Source organism: Theropithecus gelada, chromosome 1, assembly GCF_003255815.1.
Source record: "Theropithecus gelada isolate Dixy chromosome 1, Tgel_1.0, whole genome shotgun sequence".
Classification (NCBI taxonomy): domain Eukaryota; kingdom Metazoa; phylum Chordata; class Mammalia; order Primates; family Cercopithecidae; genus Theropithecus; species Theropithecus gelada.
In genome coordinates, this window is record NC_037668.1 from 193,966,828 (window position 1) to 193,979,985 (window position 13,158).

The 13,158-nt window shown below is 37.8% G+C and overlaps 1 protein-coding gene across 7 annotated transcripts in view; it reads right to left on the reverse strand.

Annotated features, from left to right (window-relative positions):
* DNM3 (dynamin 3) overlaps positions 1 to 13,158 on the reverse strand; it is a 556,545-nt gene that overhangs the window by 342,431 nt on the left and 200,956 nt on the right. For all 7 annotated transcript variants that reach the window (XM_025399962.1, XM_025399954.1, XM_025399946.1 and 4 more), the window contains exon 10: positions 12,673 to 12,811. In XM_025399962.1, the coding sequence (XP_025255747.1) occupies positions 12,673 to 12,811 (139 nt within the window). The remainder of the gene's footprint in view (positions 1 to 12,672; positions 12,812 to 13,158) is intronic.

Here is a 13,158-nt window from a genome sequence, read left to right on the forward strand (position 1 = left end):
TCCTCTTTTATTTCACTGAGCAGTGGTTTGTAGTTCTCCTTGAAGAGGTCCTTTACATCCCTTGTAAGTTGGATTCCTAGGTATTTTATTCTCTTTGAAGCAATTGTGAATGGAAATTCATTCATGATTTGGCTCTCTGTTTGTCTGTTACTGGTGTATAAGAATGCTTGTGATTTTTGCACATTAATTTTGTATAGCTAATGACACGGTAAGGTATTTACAACACTAAGTGAAGAAAATTAGGCTACTAAATATATAATGTGATTATGCACAAGCATAGTGTTTTGGTTTGGATATTTCTTCCCTCCAAATTCATACTAAAATTCAATCCCCAATGTGGCCACACTGACCAGTCGGGCTTTTAAGAGGTGATTGGGTCATGAAGGCTCAGCCATCATGAGTGGATTAATCCATTCATGGATTAATAGATTAATAGGTTATCATGGGAGTGGGACTGGTAGCTTTATAAGAAGAGGACTAGCAACCGGAGCTAGCATGCTACCACACTCAGTGCCCTTACTATATGACTGATACCCTGTACCACCTTGGGACTCTGCACAGAGTCCCCACCAGCAAGAAGGCCCTTACCAGAGGCAGACCCTCAGTGCTGGACTCCTCAGCTTCCATAACTGTAAGAAATAAATTCCTTTTCTGTATAAAGAAATAAATCCCTTTTCTGTATACCGGTTTCAGGTATTCTGTTACAAACAACAGAAAATGAACTAAGACACATCCACACACACATGCACACACGCACAGAGTCACACACCACCATATACCCTTGATATTTTTCAAGAATATAGCCCAATGTTACAAATACCAACATTCTTGAGTAATATGGTAGCATATAATATTTCTCCAAACTTGTAAGGACTTGGATCAAGGCCTCCCTGAAATGTGGCTTCTGTATGGTCACCTGGGGTCACTGTGCACATTACCTTTATAGCATGCACAACATATATTAGTGTCTTAGCAAGATAACAAACTACAGTACTTCGTGGAACCATCATAATCACAAGATCTCATATATGTTAAATCTTCCGTTGCTGCAAGTCTACTCTCCCTGCATAGAAAAAGATTTGCACGATACTAAAAAGTGTTAATAGAGATAATTCTTTGAATAATGCATAATTTTATTTATCTATATTTTCCAAATATTTCTACAGTGGATATAGATTATGTTCATAACATCATAAAAGCATAGAAACCTGACTGCTTTAGTTACCTCAAAAATCATCACCAGTGTCTCTATGAGGTCCTCGATTTCTCATCCCCTTACTGGCTCTTATCTGAATCCTGAGATGTATGCTCACCTGGGGGCTTATTTCATGAATTATTGCAAGATACAAATGGAGCTCATACTTCTCATTTTGGCAACATTCTCCAGAAAAAGCTCTATTATACCAGAACCCCTCTTAACTCTCTGAAAGTCCTGCAAGTTATTTTTTGTGAGGCTCATAAAAGCCTTCAGAGTGGAAGAGATGGCTGATCAATTCCAGTCCTTCTTGACTAGTGCAAACCTGAGTGATGTATCTGACATCAACCATTAGCCTGCCCTAGGCCACCAAGACAATCAATTCCCCTGCACCCAGACAGCCTCCCAAGCTATTCAATGACAGCCAGACTATTATAGAATCACTTTGCCTCAGAGAAGTAACTACGCAAGCAATTGATGTCTACCAAGGAAGACTGGGATGCCTTTAACAACATTTAGAAAACAGATTACAGCAGAAAGTTATTTTTAAAACCATCAAATAGTGGCAATATAAATATTTATTCAGAAACTAAACACTTGATAGCTGAAGGACCCCAGGCCAGTACATGGCCATCATTAAGTCAGGGAAAGGCCAAAATGACAAGAATATCCCATGAAGTACAGACATCTAAGAATGCCTCCAATCTACTGGCCTTGGCAGGAGGATTGATCTGTGTGCATGCGTGTATCTCCTGATCTTTCCAAGCTTACTGCCCATGGGCTTAATTCTACCAGAAAAGGAATCTGTAAGAGCCACAATTTTGTACCTACAATTGAGACAACTGGAAGTCAATAAGCCTAAATTCTAAGCAGAACAAAAGAGAAAGAGTATACACTAGAAGAACTACCATTATGGAGACAAAGGAGGAAAAACCTTGAAGAGACACTAAGCAATGTAAGATTTAGGCATCACTGAATGGCATTAACGAAACAACTGGTTTGTTTACTAGCTGGTTGATATTGAACTGATTGTGGGAGTATAAGAGCCAAAATCTTGGTTTTAACTGCTGGCTTTCAAATATAAAATATATATAAATAGTCCCAATTCTTTTTATATATAAATAGTCCCAAATATATAAATAGTCCCAATTCTTAAGATACATACATAGAGAGGCTTTAAAAAAAAAAGTCCTACTGACGTTTAAAATGATTTCTGATTAGGCTTTCTACCACTCATTTCATTATTTCATTTAATCTCATAATGAGATTATTTCATGATCTCATTCAAACTGTGCCCTGCTCAGTTTGCGTCACCCTTTACTTAGCTTTAAAACATACTTAACTTTGATTGCTCAATTCAATCCCTCACCTCTCTTCTATGTCTCTTATTTAATGTGCAATCACCATTTCTTCAATCATTTATTCCATTATAATTGTCAATCATTTTTGCACTTTTTAAATTTGAATGTCAAATTAAAAGCCTACAGTTGTAAGAATACAGGAGTTATTATTTGTCAAAGTAATTAGAATATTAATTATGTATGCCCAAATAATATTGATGTAGAAGATGTCATCTTTAGGCCTTTATTCCTCTAATGATTAATTAAATAACCTATAAATTGGTTTATAGAGAGTCAAGGGATTAAGGATTTGCTATTAGTTATAATAACTACATTCCTAAATTTATGTCACATCAGTCATTCATTGTGCAACTGCTACAGTCCAGCTCCATGCTCAGTTTATGTCATAACACCTGATATTAGAAACCACATAGTCTTGAGTGGCAGGTTGCCTATACAGATAAATAGTCATATAAGAGAAATATTTTCTAAAAACCAAGGGGAAATATGAAGAAATAAATGCATAAACCAGGTATGAGAGGTCCTCTGAGGATTTGATGCTTACATTATAGTAGTGAAACTTGTAGTCAAAGCTATACATTTATTATACAGCAAATTAGTTCTAAATGGCTTATTGTTAAAATTGCATTGAACATCCTTTTTTTTTTTTTAAGACAGAGTCTCACTCTGTTGCCCAGGCTGGAGTGCAGTGACACATCTTGGCTCACTGCAACCTCCACCTCCTGGGTTCAAGCAATGCTCCTTTCTCAGCCTCCCGAATAGTTGGAACTATAGGCACCCACCACCATGTCTGGCCTGCGTTGAGTATTCTTAAACAATAAAGAAGATTCAATGGAGAAACAATACAATATACATGACTTTAGGAATCAAAACCTTCAACATTTAATTCAAGGAGAATATTTTAATTATACATGTTCTGAGAGAAAGCAGCAAAACATGTTTTAATAAGGTCCAATGTTATAAGTGTTATTTAGGGTAGTGATTAATTATTTTGGTGGAACCTCAATATAAAAATTTAATTTCAATAAGTCACATTTTCCTAGAGAAAAAAAAAAAACTTGGAAGATATTTCTATCCAACAAAACAAAAATTATACACTTCCAAAATGTATTAACAGTTTATCACATCATAAGATCTATGCTATGCTAGTACATTTTTCTTGAAATGGTCAAGAGACCAGGCAAGATTTCTGTATCTTCAAGAGGAACAAGTTCGATGCCTCTAGCAAAAACTGGAGTTATTAGGTAACCATCTGTTCATAGTTCCATACCAAACCTCACTAAGAAAATAAAGTCAGAACAAAATTTTTTCTATACTTAAATTGACTTGATTGGTTTGGCTGACCTAAAGATAAGGGTTTTTATGAAAAAGTTATAAACCTTTAAATGCTAGCTGCTTGCTACAAACCAAGTAGAAATAATTCAAGTGATGAGTGAATTTTAGCACTCATAAGAGCATTCAATTTTTTTATTTCATTTTCTGTGAATTAACCACCCACCCAACCCGACAAAATCACTAGCCATCCTTTGTTTTGGTATAGCATAGTGTTGGATTTATCCAGGATATGAGAAGACACTCATCTGCGCACAACACATTTGCTATGAAAAAAAATTTTTTAAACAGATGTATTTGTAGAAAAATTTACAAAGGTGATTGAAGATGAGAAGCAATTCTAATATAAAGAGATCAAGAAATAGTGACTGTTTTCTAAGTTGCACAGGGGTTAATGGGAAAGTTCCTTATGGGGTGTACTACATTGGCATATGAGTGGCATGTGAGAAGTCAAGGAAGGTCAAAGTGAAGTTGGCAGGAAGCAGAAAGGAGTGCCAGATCCCAACTAGGCGAACTGGGACCAAGTGGGCTAATGTTAGGCTTCCTTCTCCAGGTGGGCAAATACTTAATCTAGAAACCTCAAATATTTTCCACAAAGAGCAGGAGAAGTGGTGAGGTATAAGATGGAAAAACTTTTAAACAGAGAAATGAAGAGTGTTATTCATGAAATGCTAAGTGTTATTCATGAAATGCTAAGGAATAAAAACAAAAAAGTCCTCACCTAAGAAACAAGGAGAGTAGAAAAACAAAAACAAAATTAAAAGTCCAACCTTGAGTGAATAAAACTGGGTGCCGCAGAGTAGTCAAAAGGCCTGTTACTTAAGTAATTCAGAAAACATCCAAAAAGGAAGTCAGGGTGGGTTGACATGGTGGCAAAACAACACCTGAAGATCATAATCAGATTTTCATCTCTCTCTTCCCAAGTTTATCTCTGGTAGACACATTAATGAGCAGTTAAAATGGAAAAAAAAAAAAAAACCCTTCAAAACAGAAAGTGGGAAAAAAATCAGGGACCATGGTAAATTATAAATTAAGAACCAATTATAAAGATTACAAATCCTTTAATGAGTGTTAAGATTAAAAGGTGAGATTCTATCACATTAAAACTGAGTCCCAGGCCTGAATTTCCTAAAATACCCAACAAAAGTTTCAGACTTTAATAACCTGTCTGATTTGAAGCCTGGGCACCAGGCTATTACATGGCACCAACCTGGGCACCATGTCTATTACATTAGACATGTATTGTATGCAAAGCACAGCACAGAGTTTGACTGGGTGGCAACCATTAGGAGGTGAAATGCAAGTATTTTCATGCAGCGTAAAAATCACAGCACATCTACATAAACCTAAAAGAAAGTCCTAAATAGTATGATGCTTTGAAGCCATTTTCCTTCATCCTACTTCAGACAAATTGACCATCACCTACTGAATCAATGAGCTATAATTCATTTTTTTAATCATTCATTCAATAATTACTGTTGAAAACCAGGCTGTTTTAGGGTTGACAAACAGAGCAATGAGCTTAATAAGCCAAGTTCTTATTCTCATGCAACTTGTATTCTCAAGGCCCCTTGATTATCTTATGACAACAACAACAGACATAAATAATATAATTAATATATTAAGAGTAATATATACGGCAAAGAAAAATAAAGTTTGGTAAGTAGATGAACAATGGCGTGTGTGTGTGTGTGTGTGTGTGTGTGTTTGGGGGAGGGCTATGCAACTGTAAACAGAAAAGTCAGCGAAAGACTCTGCTTTATGGGGCATTTGAATAGCAGAGACCTGAAACAAGCAATGGTTTGATCCATGCAGCTATCTTGGGGCAGATCATTTCCTACATGAAGAATGAGAAGTGCAAAGACTCTACAGTCATGTTTCATTGGCCTGCTAAATAAATAAGGAATCCAGTGCAGCTGGAGAGGACTGAGAGAAGGAGAAAAAGGGGAGGAGATGAGTTTAGAGATGAAAAGCTGGGGGCAAGACTGTGCAGGGCCTTGGAAGCCATGGTAAGGACTTGGATTCACTTGTTTAGTTATGTGTATTCAGAGCTAGATATTTACTTACCTAATAAGCCACAAGATTCAGCATTTCTTCTAACAGCACTTCTTAATGGAAAATCTTTCCCTTTATTTATTTTTTTAATTTTTTTTTTTGGAAATGGAGTCTCACTGTTGTCACCTGGGCTGGAGTGCAAAGGTGCGGTCTCGACTCACTGCAACCTCCACCTCCCGGGTTCCAGCAATCCTCCTGCCTCAGCCTCCTGAGTAGTTGAGACTATAGGCACCCCCTACCACGTTCAGCTAATTTTTGTATTTTTATTAGAGATGGGGTTTTACCACGTTGGCCAGGCTGGTCTCAAACTCCTGACCTCAGGTGATCCACCTGTCTTGGCCTCCCAAAGTGCTGAGATTACAGGTGTGAGCCACCACGCCTGGCCCTTTCCCTGTATTTCTAATAGCTGACTAAGGTATCTTTTTTTTTTCCCCCTTGCAAAACTTTTTTTTTCTAAACAGGAAAAAAATCAATTAATTAGTATGATAATGATCCAAGAATGCGGTTTCCCAAAAGGCCAGTAAATGTCACAGTTGCTAAACTGTGGTTAAAAAAACCAAGATGTTCCTCTCAGTGCTTCCTGAAAAGACCTTCAGCACCCTGTGATGATGATGCACTGGAGAAGAGGAGGTAAGGAAAAGCATCTCTGAAAAGAGATGCCCGTCAAAATAATTTTAAAGTTGAGATGTCCCTGGCATGAAGCCAAATAGCTCATAAAGCTCTAATGTTCCTGTCTTATCCTCCAGTGCCCCAGAGACAACAGTGAGAAAATATCTGGGAAGAAATGCATTCCCCCAGGTTAGGAGTCTAGCTTTGTGTTTTGTTGTTTGAACACACATAAATCCCATATGTTCTTCACTGATATTTATTTAATGCAGCTGAAGAAAAAAGCATTTAAGGTTTTTACACATAAGGCATCACATGAGGAGTTGTAAATGAAAACTGTATTTTATGTTTATATATGTATATACGCTATAACAGAAATATATATATAATTACAATATAGCTGGAATTACTTATTTTCACATTGCCTGGGGCAGTCTTTGATTACTCCTATTACTCCAGTGAAAGTATTCATAGCACCCCCTTTTAAGTCTCAGAAATGTCTTGTACTGAACAATAAATTACATAGTCACCTTATCTATGGCTCATGTTCAAAAGAAGGCAAGTAATAAAGTCCCAGCAGACTCAACTCTAATTAGGATTATTTTGCTTTGCAAAATATTTTAATTAGACCCGTTTTTAAATAAAAGATATTGAAAGTATACCTAATAAGGCCAAAAATGAAAAACATCAAAATGCAGCATAAGGAAAGGGATAGATGTTTGAAAGAAAATCTGCCTAAATTGTATCATCTTAAAAGGAATGGCTAAAATACTCTTTTAAAACCAAGTATATATATTTGTGACCACTGGATAACTTTAGAACATCTAAATTGTCAGTAAATGTTTATAAAATGCCCATATGTGGAGTTGGTCACTGTGTTACAGTCTAGTTAGATAAGATAAAAAACACAGTGCCTTTTTTTCAAAGGAGCTTATAATCAACAAGAGGAGATATGTAAACAAATAAATACAAACAAATTTCAGGGCAGTATCATAAATGCTATGATACAAATACACATAGGGTATCAACAGAAGCACTAAAAGGGGAGTTGGGAGAGAGACCAGGAAGGGACTCACAGAGGCCCTTTGGGAAGATTTTAAGGAAAATAGAATGATTGAGCTGGCTCCCTAAAAATGAGAGGGGATGGCAGGTAAACACAGGAGGGAAAGTGAGACATTCTAGACAAAAGGAATCACTTATGCAAACGGCAAAGGCATGAAAAATCTTTGAAGATAGTGCAAATCATCTAGAATGGCTGAAGCAAGCGGTGGGACCAAAGATATAGCTGGAGAAGTATTCAGAGATCAGACGGGGAAGCTAAATACAACCCTAAATTAGCTGAACTTTATTCTCAAGGCTCTGAGAAGTCGTTGAATAATTTTGAGGATATAGGCAAAAGGTATATCTGTTTTTTAGAAAAATCACTTTGCAAGCAGTAGCAAAGATGAATTTGAGGGTGACCAGGCTAGAAGTAGATCTGTTAGGGGGCCACTGGAGTAATTCAGGCTTAAAAGTAACGCTCAGCACTTTAAGTAAGAAAAGAGAATAGTTGCAGTCAAGCCTCCCTTAAAGAGGCTTGAGCTAGAAGTACAGATTTGGGAATCAGCAATATTTTAAGTGGTAGTTGAACTATCACAGACATGATCTGTCAAGGAGAAAATATAGTAAGAAGAGAATAAAACCAGGAGTAACCTCTGTGGGATCCCAGTGTTTAGAGGCAAGCAAAAATGGACGAATGCTCAAAGGAGGTGGAGAAGGAATAAAGAGAAAGAGGGAAGAGAGCCCATGAGAGAGGAGTGCCAGCTTTATAAAGAGAGTGGAATATAGTCTCAGGAATAAGAGTGTCCACTGGGCTTGGCAATCAGGACTCTCACTGATCTTTGCAATAATTAACTCTATAGAATAGTGGGTTAGAAGCCAAATTTCAGTTGAGGAATTAACTGGAGATGAGACAGCAAAGATGCAAAGCATAAATTACTTTTTTCCCAAGAAGGCTGACCATGAAAGGAGAAAAGTAGGGCAGCAGATGAGTCTTTGTCACTGTTTTTTTTTTAAATTTGGAGAGACATAGATATATTTATAAGCTGATTTTTTTAAATGTGATGGTGAAGATGATGATTCAGGAAATAAAAGGCTAAAAAGAGTACATCCTCAAAGGAGGTGAGAGTACAGATAGGAAACCATCCCCTACCCCCTTGGTCAGGAATAGTATCTCAACAGAGAGGATAAGAAGGGGGTGTGGCTGTGAATACAGGTAAGTTTGAGGGATAGAAGACAAGAATCAATGTTTCATAGTGCCCATTTATGGCCCCTATTTTCTCTGCGAAATCTTCATTGAAAGTGAGGATGAAAGTGATGAGTCAGGTGGCTTGAAGAGAGTGCTAAAAGTGTAACATCATTATCATGGAGAACACAGGAAGTTGCTAATTACTAAGATACTGAAGCACTACTGGGCGGCAGTTGAAATTGGACTAAGAGGAAGACCATGAATATATTGTGGCACCAGTTCACACAAATAGACAAATATCTCCAAGCTCTTCAGAAGCCTGTGGGGAAAGGAAAATAAAGACAAGCAGTAAATTTTAGCAGTCCTGGAGTTTCAAAAGGTGGCCAAGTTAATCCAAGTGGAACTGAAGTAATAGATAAGAAAACTAATGATGGATGTACATCTGCTCACCCGTACACCTTATGGGCTCTAAGGTTTAATGCTGGAAGGGGAAATAACAGGAGGCTCCCACTTTAGCAGCAAGGCCCAGACACATTTTCCAACCTAGACATGTCAGCAGTGAAGTGGACACTAAATTTCAAACCTTCAAAATAGAGCTTTTCCGTTAATTTCCCAATTGGCTTAAAATCTAAAGAGGATGAAGGGGGTGATCAGCATTCTGCAGGCCCTTTAAAAGGGTTTACAATTTCCTAGTAAAACATTTTTTGATGACAACAAGAGCCAGACGTCATGAAACTATGTGCTAGCTCAGACTGAATGGAGAGCAAAGATCTCAAGGAAAAGTTGCTTTCAGGCATTAGACATGATATCCGCATGGACATTGAACACTTCCAAGTTGAAGGTGAATTGGGGATGGAGAGGAAAAATGTAAGCCAGGTTCTAAAGATCCTGAAGAATGCAAGGGAGTGACCTGGAACTTGGTGGTGACAGTGAATATAAGGAACAGGTACAGCTGGCACCACCTAGGCCTTAATGGAAGACTATGAGAAAGTGAAGGAATAATCTTTGGAAGCCACAAAAGGAGAAGTGGGCAAATGTCATACCCAATAAAGGCCCTCAGATTTTTCCAGTTTGGGCTAGAATAAATATCCTTCACTGAAGAAAGCTAAAGGGTAAACAGTAACCTCAGGGGAAAAGCTAGATTTTATGTTTATCTAAGGCAAACTATAAAATGTTTTGAGAAGATAGTAAAAATATATAGAAGACCAATCCAAGGAGCATAATGGAAAGGGTGGAGAGCAAGAATAGAAGCCAAAAAGTGTCTGGGAACAAGCTGTCTCATCCCATGCCATCAGAACTGACTGTTGGCTTTCCAGTAGGTTGGATAAAATGGGAAATGATAAAAAAAAAAAAAAGAAAGATTCATGCATACCATAAACACTTTATATAACTTAAAACATAAATGTCCACACATGTGCCAATCTTTTGATGTAAGGCCAAGGTCTGTTCTCTGCATATGGATCTGCTGATCGGAGTTATGCATCTTCTGTCTTACATAAACCACATCCTTCATCTATGATTTCCAGTTTTGCTTTCTTTACAGTGGAGGGAGAACCTGAAGATACTTGTGAAATAATTTGAATGCCAAACTTATTCAGATTTTTATAATCCCCTCCTCACACACACACACATTCTTTTGCCATTATCCTGCCTACACCTAGTCAATAGCAAAGCTTTTGCAGCTAACATTTATCAAGTCTTCTCACAGCATTCAGGTTAGTTTTCATAGAAACAAAACTCAAAGTCTTTTTTGCATTGGATCAGTTTAATTACTCTGTTTATTCAAAGTATATTATTCAAATAAGTACGACTGGCTAAATGGGTTTGGGAACAAACGCAGCACAACTGTCCCTCGTAAAGAAGACAGGTTAATTGGCAGGAGTAAGAGACATGGACAACCTAAAGAGAAGCCTCTGGCTAAACACATCTGTGTGCTGAGAGTGGCAATCCTTAGGAAACTCAGTATCAGTTAATCTTGAAAGTTAGCAAAGAGATCAATTAAGAGAGCTTTAAATGTACAAGGGACATGATAGGTTGCATTTTGAAGAGTAGGTGAGGGTAGCAGGGATGAGAACTGTTAGCAACTGACTTCAGCTTTCCAAGAGGTGAGCCGGTAGAAAGATTGATTTTTTTCAACTCCATGTGCATTCTTCTTTCTGTCCCTCAGTCCCTTTACTCCTGTGGCTCTTCTTGTTTTGGAGAAGAAAAACCAGGAGTTTAGGAAATGAGGTGGAAGAGCAGTAGGAGCTCTAGAAAAGGGGTCTGAAACTCCCAGTCACCTCTGGGTCCCAAGCTAGTTCCATTTACTGCTTTTCTTTCAGCCTTCACATCTAGGAATTCGGCCCACTTGCCTCTTCTCCTATGTACATCTGTTCTTTACCTGAGCCCTTCTGTCAGGTAAATGGGAACTAATATTCATATTCATTCTAATTCTCTGTCCCTCTCATTCTCTCTCTTTCTTCCCACCAGTTTTTCAGAAAGGTAACTCCTCGTAACCATCTATAAAGGGAAAGATAACAAAACTAACAAAAACAGAATTATCATAGGTTGGAGAAATATTAAAAGCATGAGTGTTAACTGTCAGGGGGCTAGACCTACCCTACTGTAAACACCATCACTAATTCTCTTTTTGTGTTTTTCAATACAAGATATTCCTTTCATGAACCGAGGAATTCAGCACACGTTCTCCACATTCCTTGTAACCATCTATAAAGGGAAGGATAACAAAACTAACAAAAATGGAATTATCCATAGGTTGGAGAAATATTAGAAGCATGAATGTTAACTGTCAGGGGGCTAGACCTACCCTACTGTAAACACCATCACTAATTCTCCTTTTGTGTTTTTCAATACAAGATATTCCTTCCATGAACCAAGAAATTCAGCACATGTTCTCCATATTCCTCAGTGAGGAATCCTCCTACTTGGGAAGTCTTACCCCAGCACTCTACAGTATAGATTTAATAGATACTCAGGGTAGAGAATATCTATTAATATTTATGTTATTTATTAATATCTATTTATAAATATCTATTAATATTTATGCAGGCTGCAGGCTTTGGCACTGGATCCTCCCCACTCCTAAGCCCTCTTCCCTCCCCTCCTCACCACTTCTTAATTCGTTAACTTCTCTTCCTGCAACTGAATTCTATAGTACCTCTTTTGGAAAATCTTTTCAACACTTCCCTGCTGCTAAAATGGCAATTTATGGATCACCCACCATTTACTGAGCACTTAAACTATGGTTAATCAGTGTGTTAGGTGGCCCATAGGTTTCAGGCATCATCTTGTTTAATCCTCACTAAAGTGGTATTACTATTATGAGGATGGTGACATCCTCATTTGACAGATAAATTAACAAGACTAGAGAGGTTAAACCCAAGGTCACATAGAAAGTATCAGAGCCAGGATTTCAATCTAGGTCACTGAAACTCCAAGGCTGGGTTCTTATCCACTACACTACACTGCCCCTTCCCAGAACACCCAGGCTCAAGTGGAATACATATTCGCAATTTGGAAGAATTTTCTTATGATATACGTACTATCGATGATTTCCTTCTCTAACAATTACTCTCATCCATGCACCACAGGAAAAATAAGCTTAGGGCATTTGCCTAATAGTTTGGAAATAATGTTTATTTGTTTAAGACAACAAGGGGAAAATCAGCCAAAGAAAATACACTCTTTCTAAACCACCGTATTAGGAATGATAGAAAACAGTATGTCTGCCCTCCATGAAAGCAATTCCCACTCAGTATTTTCCACAACCCTTCCCTGTAGGCAAACACACAACATCTGTAACAAAGTGAGGGTCAGGGAAAGAGAATCATGCAATGAGATAGGGAATGTTGGTAAACCAAAGCCATGTCCTGGAAAGTTAAATAATTCCAACTTACTTTTTTGGTACACTTCTTCACAGTGTTGATTAATTCTTGTATTACCAGATCCACACTCTTCAAAGAAGGCCCTTTCAACTTTACAATCTGTTTCTTGACTATCGCTTCAAATGCCATGTCTGGAGTAAACAATCCTGTCCTGAAGGTAAGAAAGCAAGCAGCCCATGAGATTTTTTAAATTGAGTAATATTCAAAAATCTTTTGAAAAATGTTTAAATTAACATCCTTTTTAAATTAAGCATGTAATAGACCAAGTTTAAAAGTTACATAGTGATTTGTTCCATCCACAGCACTGCTATAATAATATCTTTTTTTTTTTTTTTTTTGAGACAGAGTTTCGCTCTGTTGCCCAGGCTGGAGTGCAGTGGCCGGATCTCAGCTCACTGCAAGCTCCGCCTCCCGGGTTTACGCCATTCTCCTGCCTCAGCCTCCCGAGCAGCTGGGACTACAGGCGCCCGCCACCTCGCCCGGCTAGTTTTTTGTATT